The sequence below is a fragment of the Myxocyprinus asiaticus genome, chromosome 9, assembly GCF_019703515.2.
Source record: "Myxocyprinus asiaticus isolate MX2 ecotype Aquarium Trade chromosome 9, UBuf_Myxa_2, whole genome shotgun sequence".
In the NCBI taxonomy this organism is placed as follows: Eukaryota; Metazoa; Chordata; class Actinopteri; order Cypriniformes; family Catostomidae; genus Myxocyprinus; species Myxocyprinus asiaticus.
The window spans coordinates 28,388,946-28,402,407 of record NC_059352.1 but is presented as its reverse complement, the minus strand read 5'-3'; the positions used below and the strand labels follow the sequence as shown (position 1 = coordinate 28,402,407).

Below are 13,462 nucleotides of genomic sequence, written 5' to 3'. Positions count from 1 at the left end.
GCACAGCTTTCGTGCAGAAGAATGCAAATTGTCTGCCAATATTTTCTGATAACATGCTGCATTCATCTTGCCATCAATTTTCACAAGATTCCCCATACCTTTAGAGCTCACACACCCCCAAAACATCAGTGAGCCACCACCATGCTTCACAGTGGGGATGGTATTCTTTTCACTATAGGCCTTGTTGACCCCTCTCAAAACATAGCACTTATGGTTGTGACCATAAAACTCTATTTTGGTCTCGTCACTCCAAATTACAGTGTGCCAGAAGCTGTGAGGCGTGTCAAGTTGTTGTCGGGCATATTGTAAATGGGCTTTTTTGTGGCATTGGCGCAGCAAAGGCTTCTTTCTGGCAACTTGACCATGCAGCTAATTTTTGTTCAAGTATCGTCGTATTGTGCTCCTTGAAACAACCACAATGTCTTTTTCCAGAGCAGCCTGTATTTCTCCTGAGGTTACCTGTGGGTTTTTCTTTGTATCCTGAACAATTCTTCTGGCAGTTGTGGCTGAAATCTTTCATGGTCTACCTGACCTTGGCTTGGTATCAAGAGATCCCCGAATTTTCCACTTCTTAATAAGTGATTGAACAGTACTGACTGGCATTTTCAAGGCTTTGGATATCTTTTTATATCCTTTTCCATCTTTATAAAGTTCCATTACCTTGTTATGCAGGTCTTTTGACAGTTCTTTTCTGCTCCCCATGGCTCAGTATCAAGCCTGCTCAGTGCATCCATGTGAGAGCTAACAAACTCATTGACTATTTATACACAGGCACTAATTTAAATTTAAAAAGTCACAGGTGTGGGAAATTAACCTTTAATTGCCATTTAAACCTGTGTGTGTCACCTTTTGTGTCTGTAACAAGGCCAAACATTCAAGGGTATGTTAACTTTTGATCAGGGCCATTTGGGTGATTTCTGTTATCATTATGATTTAAAAAGGAGCCAAACAACTATGTGATGATAAATGGCTTCATATGATAACTATCCTTAAATAAAAGACAGTTTTTTTGCATGATCAGTCATATTTTCAAAATCAATGCCAAAATTTCACAATTTCTGCCAAGGTATGCAAACTTTTGAGCACAACTGAATATATATATATATATATATACAGGTGCATCTCAATAAATTAGAATGTCATGGAAAAGTTCATTTATTTCAGTAATTCAACTCAAATTGTGAAACTCGTGTATTAAATAAATTCAATGCACACAGACTGAAGTAGTTTAAGTCTTTGGTTCTTTTAATTGTGATGATTTTGGCTCACATTTAACAAAAACCCACCAATTCACTATCTCAAAAAATTAGAATATGGTGACATGCCAATCAGCTAATCAACTCAAAACACCTGCAAAGGTTTCCTGAGCCTTCAAAATGGTCTCTCAGTTTGGTTCACTAGGCTACACAATCATGGGGAAGACTGCTGATCTGACAGTTGTCCAGAAGACAATCATTGACACCCTTCACAAGGAGGGTAAGCCACAAACATTCATTGCCAAAGAAGCTGGCTGTTCACAGAGTGCTGTATCCAAGCATGTTAACAGAAAGTTGAGTGGAAGGAAAAAGTGTGGAAGAAAAAGATGCACAACCAACCGAGAGAACCGCAGCCTTATGAGGATTGTCAAGCAAAATCGATTCAAGAATTTGGGTGAACTTCACAAGGAATGGACTGAGGCTGGGGTCAAGGCGTCAACCACACACAGACATGTCAAGGAATTTGGCTACAGTTGTCGTATTCCTCTTGTTAAGCCACTCCTGAACCACAGACAACATCAGAGGCGTCTTACCTGCGCTAAGGAGAAGAAGAACTGGACTGTTGCCCAGTGGTCCAAAGTCCTCTTTTCAGATGAGAGCAAGTTTTGTATTTCATTTGGAAACCAAGGTCCTAGAGTCTGGAGGAAGGGTGGAGAAGCTCATAGCCCAAGTTGCTTGAAGTCCAGTGTTAAATTTCCACAGTCTGTGATGATTTGGGGTGCAATGTCATCTGCTGGTGTTGGTCCATTGTGTTTTTTGAAAACCAAAGTCACTGCACCCGTTTACCATGAAATTTTGGAGCACTTCATGCTTCCTTCTGCTGACCAGCTTTTTAAAGATGCTGATTTCATTTTCCAGCAGGATTTGGCACCTGCCCACACTGCCAAAAGCACCAAAAGTTGGTTAAATGACCATGGTGTTGGTGTGCTTGACTGGCCAGCAAACTCACCAGACCTGAACCCCATAGAGAATCTATGGGATATTGTCAAGAGGAAAATGAGAAACAAGAGACCAAAAAAATGCAGATGAGCTGAAGGCCACTGCCAAAGAAACCTGGGCTTCCATAACACCTCAGCAGTGCCACAAACTGATCACCTCCATGCCACGCTGAATTGAGGCAGTAATTAAAGCAAAAGGAGCCCCTACCAAGTATTGAGTACATATACAGTAAATGAACATACTTTCCAGAAGGCCAACAATTCACCAAAAATGTTTTTTTTATTGGTCTTATGATGTATTCTAATTTGTTGAGATGGTGAATTGGTGGGTTTTTGTAAAATGTGAGCCAAAATCATCACAATTAAAAGAACCAAAGACTTAAACTACTTCAGTCTGTGTGCACTGAATTTATTTAATACACGAGTTTGACAATTTGAGTTGAATTACTGAAATAAATGAACTTTTCCATGACATTCTAATTTATTGAGATGCACCTGTATATATTAGGGGTGTAATGGTACACAGAAGTCACGGTTCGGTACGTACCTCGGTTTTGGGGTCACGGTTCGATACGTGTTCGGTACAACAGGAAAAAGCAACAAATACCAAATGCCAGGTTTCTTTTCATTTATTTTGAACAGACAGTAGTGCAAATTACAGTTTGTTCCACCTAGCGGCATTTAGTTCCCCCTGAGGTAGTTGGTACAGTACAGCCTCCTTTAGTGTATTAAGCATTAAGCAGTAAACAGAATGCACTCTTGCATAGGCCATATGTTTTTGTAGGGTTGATAAAATACAAAAGGTATTTGGTCACAATCAGCTACAAAACTGAAAAGCATCTCTTGTGTTATAAAAGTACAAAATAAATAGAATAATTAAAAATAAAACTTGTGCATTCGGAGAAGCCATTCTTGTTTTGGGTTGGTGCATAGATGGTCTCTTCTTCTTCTGCTCTTTTTCCTGTTGTGGTGGTTAGCAAACAGCGTTGCCCTCGTGCACCCCCTTCTGGATTGGAGTATGGATCGCCTGTGACTGACTCAGATGTATTCTTCATCTGACTGTATGCACCGAACCATGACGTCAGTACCGTGATGGTTCGGGACGAATACATGTACCGTTACACCCCTAATACTGTGTGTGTGTGTATATATATATATATATATATATATATATATATATATATATATATATCACCATAATATATGTAGTTCATGACTCATCATGCATGTTATATTCCAAGTCTTCTGAACCCATAAGATAACTTCTGTGTCTGAAATTGGGTACTGTCAGAGTATGTACTGTATTTTATCACTGTATTTGATAAAGGACGCTATTTTCAGCTGGTAAAACAGTACGTTCTTTTAGGTGTGCATGCGAGTAGTAGGAATACATTCTGGACATACTTCATCTGGTGACATGGATATTGACCCGTGATCCATATATATGACGTAAAAACAACAACTGCTAAAATTTTGTGATTTGATTTTGATTTTGATTTGATTTTGTTAAACAAACACTGTTTAAGCAAAAGGAACAACTTTCTTGGTATATACACTCACCTACCACTTTATTAGGAACACCTGTACACCATAATTCATGCAATTATCTAATAAGCCAATCGTTTGGCAGCAGTGCAATGCATTAAATCATGCAGATATGGGTCAGTAGCTTCAGTTAATGTTAACATCAACCGTCTGAATGGAGAAAAAATGTGATCTCAGTGATTTTGATCGTGGCTACACGATTGACTGATTTAATCACATGAATAAGTAGGTTTACAGGTGTACCTAATAAAGTGGTCGGTGAGTGTATAGCACTTACAGTTAAAAAGAACCACCCGTCTTGTGGTTAACCGCCGTTCTTTTAAATCAAGCATTTTGAATGAGATGTCTCCTCAGCTCCCAAGGGATTATGGGATCGTAAAGTGTCCAGTCGATCCATATTTCAGAATCTCACCAGAAATAGTAAGTCATTGGGGAATTTCTCACTTATTGTTTTATGATTACTGAGGATTCTGACATACTACTCCTTTGGCATACTGGTTTTGGCATACTATATAGTAGGGAAGCATGAATAATCATACACAGTGCTGGTGTACTATTGAAATTTGGTATTGTAGCACTGCTAATATTGTTTGTTCCTTATGATCAATCACTTGTATTTGTAGCTCTCTCTCTTTTTTGTTAGTCACTTTGGATAAAAGATCCTTACCTGGCTGCTTTGTTTTCTTAAACAGATCCTGAACCTCCAATCAAATTAGAAAAGATAGAAGAAACCACCAATAAGATAAGTCTAGCTCTGGAAATCACTGAAGAAGTGACAAAGAGTAAATCTGGTAGGTGATCTTAAAATAAAGTTGAAAAAAGTGGAATTTGTTGGTTGGCTTTAGGCAGGGTGTTTGTGGTATTTGGAGCAGGAAAGTGCATTTTTACATAGTTGGTGGTATTGTTACTCTAATTTATCCCAGCTGAGAGGGGGACTGAGGCATTTCCTTTTTTAAAATACTATTGCGTCTATTCTGAATAATTTGCAGCATGACAGTAACCATAACAACCACACAATAATCTATGAGCAATCTGTTATGTTTCAACTCAAAATATAGTGACCTGTGGTTGTTTATAATTGTGTGTTGTTGATGTGCATGTGATTATGGTATTTGAGAGAGCAGTTAAAGGAACAAACAATGAAGAGCTGTAAGCTTTACAGTATTGCAGGTAATCAGTGGCAAAGGATTGCGTATTTGTTTGTATTCAAATCACTAAAACCATTTTATTTTTCTAATTTCAGAGTCATCCAAAGACTGCAGAACTCAGCCCTGCCAAAATGGTGGGACGTGTGTGCAGATCGACGAATCATTGAGCTGCAACTGTGCCACTGGTTTCAAGGGCAGATGGTGTGAGCTATGTCAGTATGATCATAGCTATTCATTCACAAGCATGCATGCATGAACAAACATCGATGTTGTCAATTACTAACAAAGCAATGTTGAATTAAACTCTTGGCAATCAAACACATTTCATTAGTGTTATCCAAATTTTCTTTCCCATTTAGACATCTGAATCTGTATTTTAATATGTAATTTGAAAAAGTTGTGCATTAATCTGAAATTAGATTCTAATCTTCCACTATCATGCCTAAATGAATATGATCTTCAGTCAACTTGGCCTTTCCTTATTTCCTTACTGTGTCATGTTGCATACAGATTGCCAGCGAGTGCCTCACCCATGTACTCGCCTTTTCTCTGAAACAAAGAGTGTGCCAGTGTGGGAGGAAGGTGTCTGCCATTATTTGTAAGTGTTTCTGTCTGGCAATAATCCAGCATTTTAAGATGCAGGTCTATTCCTGTTTTGTTCTTATCAAATCTATTAATTGCTTACCTGTTTTCACCCTCAGGTACAAAAGGACATATAAAGTTCAGCAGGATGTTTGTTTTAGAGAGATCTGTGAGCCTTTGCTGCCTAAGAAAACTCCAAGTAAGTACAACATATACAAACTATCCTAGATTCTGTCCTCTCTATTTTCACAGTGAGTATATATTTGTCCAATGAAAATGTGGTGTTAGGTGGCATGACAAACAGGGAGAGTCTATTCATGAATATGTAATGTAAATCATAGTGTGTAGCTGATAGATTGCTGTATTGCTGCTATGGATATGCGTTGGACATAAATTGTCTCCTGTCTCTCATAAGGCAGAAGAACTCGAAGACAACAATGATAGTGGTGGGTATATTTTCTGTCACTGAAAACAAAATCACTTTATCTCATACTTCATGTGTTATAAATTATTTTATTTTATTTTAGGAGGCTGAATCAATGAAGACTTTGGGGAGTAATGGCTTCTTTCAGTCTTAATTTAAATGAGGATGCATTCCCATCATTATTGACCATTTTTTCATCACTGGTCATCTTTCATTGACTTCACTGTCCTATGGACGTTTTTACAGCTCCAGTTCTTCCATACAATTTTGCAATTTACCTGCATCAGATAGCATACCTCAAATGTAAATATTTTGAGATATTGGCATGTAGTGACCGTCAAGTCCCTCAGGGAAATTTTCAGAATTTTGCGCCCTTTTTTTTTTTTTTTTTTTGGCCTGTTCCATCTACCAAACCTACAAGTCCTCTTCATTTAACCATCTGAACTGATTTAGGCCTTTTCCTCACAACAAGAGTAAACCAAAATACTGGAAAAATGCCACACCATTGTTTCTGTTTGTGTAAAGCAAAACTCTCCGCTTGCTACCATGTAAATAGTGTTTATAGTCTTTTTTTTATGTTGTTGTTGAATATTTTAATAAAAAATGTTAAAACTTCATGTTCTCTCCATCTTCTTAAAGTTTTTTTTTTTTCACTTGAAAACAAATAAATCTTGGTGGATTGCAGTGTGAGGATTTTATATAAACTCAGCAAAAAAAGAAACGTCCCTTTTTCAGGACACTGTATTTTAAAGATAATTTTGTACAAATTAATTTAACTTTACAGATCTTTATTATAAAAGGTTTAAACAATGTTTTTCATGCTTGTTCGACGAACCATACACAATTAATGAACATGCTCCTGTGGAACGGCCTTTAAGACACTAACAGCTTACAGATGGTAGGCAATTAAGGTCACAGTTATAAAAACCTAGGATACTAAAGAGACCTTTCTAATGACCCTAAAAAACACCAAAAGAAAGATGCCCAGGGTCCCTGCTCATCTGCGTGAATGTGCCTTAAGCATGCTGCATGGAGGCATGAGGACTGCAGATGTGGCTAGGGCAATAAATTGCAATGTCCGTACTGTGAGATGCCTAAGACAGCGCTACAGGGAACAGGAAGGACAGCTGATTGTCCTCACAGTGGCAGACCATGCGTAACAACCCCTGCACAGGAGTGGTACATCCGAATATCACACCTGTGGGACAGGTACAGGATGGCAACAACAACTGCCCAAGTTACACCAGGAACGCACCATCCCTCCATCAGTGCTCAGACTGTCCGCAATAGGTTGAGAAAGGCTGGACTGAGGGCTTGTAGGCCTGTTGTAAGGCAGGTCCTTACCAGACATCACTGGCAACAACGTCGGCCTACGGGCACAAACCCACCTTCACTGGACCAGACAGGACTGGCAAAAAGTGCTCTTCGCTGACGAGTTGCGGTTTTGTCTCACCAGGGATGATGGTCGGACTCGCGTTTTTCGTCAAAGGAATGAGTGTTACACTGAGGCCTGTACTCTGGAGTGGGATCGTGGAGGGTCTGTCATGGTCTGGGACGGTGTGTCACAGCTTCATCGGACTGAGCTTGTTGTCATTGCATGCAAACTCAACGCTGTGCGTTACAGGGAAGACATCCTCCTCCCTCATGTGGTACCCTTCCTGCAGGCTCATTCTGATATGACCCTCCAGCATGACAATGCCACCAGCCATACTGCTCGTTCTGTGCATGAATTCCTGCAAGACAGGAATGTCAGTGTTCTTCCATGGCCAGCGAAGAGCCCGGATCTCGATCCCATTGAGCACGTCTGGGACCTGTTGGATCGGAGGGTGAGGGCTAGGGCCATTTCCCCCCCAGAAATGTCCAGGAACTTGCAAGTGCCTTGGTGGAAGAGTGGGGTAACATCTCACAGCAAGAACTGGCAAATCTGGTGCAATCATTTTATGTTCATACAGATATTTACACATGTTAAGTTTGCTGCAAATAAAAGCAGTAGAAAGTGAGAAGACGTTTCTTTTTTGCTGAGTTTATATATATATATATATATATATCTGCAGGGAACTTACACTTCATTGGTCGGCATTCTTGTGTCCAAAGAATGAGTTTCATTTTTTCACATTTTAAAACGTTGACTCTACATCACCACAAGATGTCCCTATTTTATCAGAAAATGCAAGGGTGCCTCCCTTAATCAGGCAAAGTTTCCTGAGTTTGGTTTTCTTGTTTTGGATCATGCCCTCTAAACTCAAAGGTTGCAATCCAATGTAAGCAATGACGAACAAGACAGATACTGATATCAAATTCCTGCTAAGTACCTAAACCAAGTTGCTTGGACTGCAGTTAGTACACATACAGCCTATGTCACCATAGAAAAGTCTGATAAATGGTAAAAGGGACCGAAGTTTACAATCAAGGAAACAAACTGGTGTTGACACATACAAAATGTTATTCTTAGGTAGTGCCTAGAGACAAAATAAAAGGTAAACCTAAATTATAAAAGCATTTTGATGTGTGATACAGCTATGTAATATATATTATGTGTATAACCATTTTAGATATATTGCAAACTAATAATAGCTTAATAGTTCTCGACACCCTCCAATAGCCTAATTAGAGACAGTACAACAAAGCAATATTCGTATCTAACACACACTGCTCCAGGAACGAGCCCGACCGTGCGTGCGCGCGCGCACTGGTTGTAATTGACAACCCCCCTAACGGCCCCCTTTCTTCAATGAAAACTGAGACTGCGGGGGGAAAGCCCATGAAAGGAAAGAGCTATAGGTTACTTTTAATGGGTTGTTTGTTTGGGATAGTATTTGTGGCGTGTCCCCTGACTTTTTAAAGAAATAAACAGACAGGGGCTTAATACAGCCCAGCTGTTTCACAGGCCCCGCTCGCGCCCGTGTGGTCGCTGATACTGAGCGCGAGCTAACCGAAGTTAGCTGGACGGCTATCGGCAATCCAGGGGGACAAACCGGGAAAGGAGACGGGAGGAGAGGGGTCGACAGAGAGCGCCGTTGTCATCAAACTTAGTAGTATGTCGCCCTCGGGAAGTAACTTAAGCTTTGGATGAGGTTCCTTGGCGCTTTCGATCGCAGAGGGTTTTTTAACGCGACACTGGGCTGTGATGTTTGAGCCAGCGCGGGGCTCCGGTGGAGGCGCGACGGCGGTGGCGGTGTCCCGGGGTTGGCCGCATACGGTGCTGTGGAGTCTATGGGTTTTCTTTCTCCTCCTGGTCCTCGAAGGGGTCCGATGCCTCGCCAACCCGAGCAATGCGCCGGGCATAAACCATAACAATAGACCGAATGTGAACGTGTTCATGAGCGAGGAAGAGGTGAAAAAACTCCTGGGTATGTATACTTTATTCTCTTGTTTGCTTAACCTTATTCTGGCTTTGGCGCAAAGCTACTAAACATATCCAAAAGTTTTGCTTCGCCTAGGAATGTTCTGTCACTCCACAAACAAACTGATCTTCTTCTAAACTAACTACGAACTAACCTTGAAAGTTGTTTAGTGTACACAATAAGTACCATAAGTAAATCAGAGTTCTTGAAACATGCTCACAAACCTTTCTGTGTTGTTGTCGGTTAGCTCTCTCCACATGTTAGCTTTGATATTTAGGCCAAACAAAATATACACCGTCCTTGTAACCTCTAAATAGACCATTTATGTTTGTAGAAATGCTCTAAAAAAAAAATAGGCTTGAAAAGAAAAGCAAAACACACACTTTGAAACTATTTTCAGGGTGCTATTTTCCAGTAATACAAATAAAAAACCTTGATGCATGTAATTAGGGTTGCTTTAAACGCTTTTCAAGTGTTTTATTTTTAATTTTTTAATTTTTTAAATAGCTTTTTGCTTGTTTTGTTAGAGCCTTCATCAGTCCTATCCTAATTGTGTTTGTATCGCACTAATGCTTGTGGCTGTTTTGAGTCATTCATCCTGCTTGAGGTGTCTCAGAATCGTTGGCAGATAAGATCAAATGAAATTTATTTTCTGTTTAGTGAAAGGTTTCCGAGAATTAATGTAGCTCTGTGCCAGTTTAGTTCAGTAAACACTTAGTTTTAAATGCATATTTAAATCATATTTTTTTGTGTTGCTTTTAATTTTTAGGTATGGTTTATACTCTCGTTACTCTAATGAAATGGGTATGATTAAGATAAAGTATGCCTAAAACATAAATACTGCATTTGCACAGATATTTAAAGTCTTCTTCCTAGACTAAGAAGCCAAACCAAGTGTTTGAACCAAGTGTACTCTTTATAATTATATTCATTATTTGTACTGTGTTGTTATGAGTAACCCCTTGTAATGTATAAATTCAGGGTGGGCTCTTGATTCAGCACCACTGTAATTAATGCAGTGAGAACTGATTAGTGATTGTTAATTGCTGGGTATTAATGGCTGAGCCTGTAACCAGTCATTATCATTTCTAATGTCACAGGTAGTTTAATGAAAGGGTTGGGTGGTGGGGGGCTGGAGCATCAATTTCCTGCTGGAAAGAGGAGGCAGAGGCAAGGACATTTTGGAGCAGCCTTGTTTGAACTTGTTTGGAGGGGTCACCCATTCAGCTCACATTTTCCGTGAGACTGAAAACAAAAATTAAATGTGGCATTTATGTAAAGTGATGCAAATGCTGTAGCATTTTGCTTGAATGTTGCCTTGGTTCAAATTAAGCAGCAGCCTACATACTGTGCATGTCTTTGAATTTGAATGATTTGTGGCCAAAACACATTCACTGAAAACTAGCCGACATAAAACTGATTTGCAAGTCATTTGACTAGAACGTCAGTTGCATCTAGGTATCGACGTAACGAGATATTCAAGATTGCCTTGGGTTTACGTGGGTTACAGGGTGGTAACAGTTAGTGGTTGAGCTATGTGGTTTTTTTTTTAATTTAATTTAATTTTTTTATGGCTGAGAACAATATCTAGGGAGCAAGTAGCTGATTGTCTATAAATGTATATTTAATTCAGCATGAAAATAAGGGTGTTCATATGCAATATTGTATACCGATCATGCTTAATATGCAGACAACGTGTGGGGTCATGTAAATGCCTTCAAAGAATATTCCGGTTTCAATAGAAGTTAAGTTCTATCGACAGCTTTTGTGGCATAATATCGATATCCACAAAAAATAATCTGTGTTACAGTGAGGCACTTATAATTGAATGGGGCCAATCTGTAAACTTTAAAATGCTCACTGTATAGCCACAAGACGTAAACAATATGCTTTAAACAACTTTACAGCTCAAATAATACATAAGTTTTAAAAGAAGAATTAATGTAAGTGCTTTTATAAAATTATAAGCTTCACATTTCTGCCTTTAAACCCTCTCAAAATTGGCCTTATTCCCTTTCATTGTATGTGCCTCACTGTAACCTCGATTTTTATGAGGGACGAAATTATTTTTTTATGGTAATCAGTATTATGCCACAAATGCTGTCAATTTTGATGAGCTTTAAGCAACTTTGCTTTATCTGCTTAAACAATGGGTTAAGCAAAAAACTATCGGCACACTTTTTGCCCATTACTCCAATTTCGTGTTGCATGTAAACGCCTTTACTGGCATTCTGATGGCTAATTCAGTGTCTGCATGTGGTCTGCGCATACATCTTTACGTTTTGACTTCAGAAGCAGAGAATAACCAGATGATTTCAAGTCTCATGTAAACAGAGTTTTCCTGCATTGTTGTTTTCTTTTTTTTTTTTTTGGTCATTATAAGTATATTAGTGTGCATGTAAACAAACTCAATGAGTTTTACATATGATTTAGACCACATTTACACCTTGATTGAGATGCGTATTTGGTGATTCGATCACATGTGGTCCGCTAAATACAGGTCCAAATGGGGTCTAAACGTTTTGTTCACAAAAATCACATACGAATGTGGCCAAAAACGCATGTGACAACATCGCATTTGAGGTGTAAATGCTAATTTGTCCTGAATGCGTCCCAGCAGCAGCGAAGTGCCACCCCTCACCTGTCAATCAACCGCTGTGCTAAAACAAGAGTTTAAACTTTGGTGGTTATGAATAGTTTAAAAGGAAATGACCTTCCGATCAGAAGATTTCAAAAAAGCGAAACACAATAACTAAAGCGACAATAAATAGCTTAATAAACATCAGTGCTATATGTTTAGTATCAGACAATTGCTGACCATTTAAATAAAGAATAAATTAAAATAAAATAAAAATCTGTACTTTATGTTTAGTATCAGTAAAATGCTGATCATTTAAATAAAGAATAAATAAAAAATACAATATATAGCGAAATAAACACCAGTAGTACTGTTTAGTTTCAGTCAAATGCTGACCATTTAAGTAAAGAATAAATAAAAATAAAATAAATAGCTAAATAAACATCAGGGGCCAGTTGTACCAGCTATACGTACGTTACAACTTAGCCTAGTTGTGGCATAAATGGGCACTAAGTCAAAATTTATGCACTACTAAATATTTGAGTGTTGCACCATTACATTTATGTAGTACGTAACCCTACGTATAAACCAAATATTTATGGAAGCCTTCGACCAGGAGTAACTGATGGAATAAAAAAGCAGACTCGCCTAATGACATCAATGAGCTCATGTTTTGGTTGACAGGCTTCAATCCTTTCAATATATATGATGATGTTGCATAACACGTGTTTAAATTTACGAGAGAGAGAAAAAAAAACGTACATTTAAGCGGCTCTTCGGTATGAAACCGATCTAAGGGTGCGTCGCCTGGTGTCAAGTTTCAACACATTCAAAATATATATAGGATAATAAAATGAATAAATTATTTTTCCAGCCTGTTGTATTAGCATTTATTTATCACCCCTTATTTATTTTAGATACAGTTCCTATATATTATTATTTACACAGGGCAAATATACTATTTAATAAATCTACTTTTAATTACATATCCTATTTTAATGTCTGGAAAACCAGACTTTTAATTATTACATTTTGTAAATGCAACAACTGGAATTGTTCGGTTGAAGGGGGTACCAAACTGTGAATCCTGAACAAAACAGTTTGGTGAATACATGTTTACACATTAGCTTCCACTCAACTGATAAGCAATGAAAGTAACTGCGTGGTTAGCTAGTTAGCTATAAGCTCGTTGTCACAGAGAGTAAAAGATGGACCAGCATTGCGTCTCACCAACTAGGTAACGCGTAGCGTGAAATCAACACTCAACAGACATAATCCATCACAGCACCATTGTCTGCTGAGCTGCAAAAAGATGCTCTGACGTTTACCTTTCAATCTGCTACATTTCTTACTGCACTGACAACTATAGCTGGCTAACACAGCAAACAGACATGATAAACAGGAGTGACATGGTTGTCAGGGACAGGGTTAACGTTATATTAGTTATATAAAATGATGGGGTCAATGTTTATTAACTTTCCACTGTGTATTTCACAAACTAGTTAGCAATTTACCGAAGCACCTGAAAATGAATTTGCCGCTTAATTCCGCCCTGTCTGCAGAGCCACCGTCAGTTCAGCTCTGTAAACAATGGAGTCGGAGCACGATCTGCTGGACAAACTACGTTATGACACCAATTCTAAAGCA

The 13,462-nt window shown here is 38.7% G+C and overlaps 2 protein-coding genes across 6 annotated transcripts in view; both read left to right on the top strand.

The window, feature by feature from the left end:
• The window catches only part of LOC127445725 (sushi, nidogen and EGF-like domain-containing protein 1), a 73,222-nt gene extending 66,768 nt beyond the window's left edge, over positions 1-6,454 (top strand). For 3 of the 4 annotated variants that reach the window (XM_051705979.1, XM_051705977.1, XM_051705980.1), the window contains 7 exons: positions 4,094-4,159; positions 4,432-4,530; positions 4,983-5,099; positions 5,398-5,485; positions 5,589-5,668; positions 5,885-5,915; positions 5,997-6,454. In XM_051705979.1, the coding sequence (XP_051561939.1) occupies positions 4,094-4,159; positions 4,432-4,530; positions 4,983-5,099; positions 5,398-5,485; positions 5,589-5,668; positions 5,885-5,910 (476 nt within the window). In that variant the 3' untranslated portion in view covers positions 5,911-5,915; positions 5,997-6,454. The remainder of the gene's footprint in view (positions 1-4,093; positions 4,160-4,431; positions 4,531-4,982; positions 5,100-5,397; positions 5,486-5,588; positions 5,669-5,884; positions 5,916-5,996) is intronic. The other variant, XM_051705978.1, reaches the window with a different exon arrangement.
• Positions 6,455-8,618: 2,164 nt separating this feature from the next.
• The window catches only part of LOC127445727 (tyrosine-protein kinase RYK-like), a 91,449-nt gene continuing 86,605 nt past the window's right edge, over positions 8,619-13,462 (top strand). Inside the window, exon 1 of one of the 2 annotated variants that reach the window (XM_051705983.1) lies at positions 8,619-9,243. In XM_051705983.1, coding sequence (XP_051561943.1) covers positions 9,021-9,243 — 223 coding nt within the window. In that variant the 5' untranslated portion in view covers positions 8,619-9,020. The remainder of the gene's footprint in view (positions 9,244-13,462) is intronic. The other variant, XM_051705984.1, reaches the window with a different exon arrangement.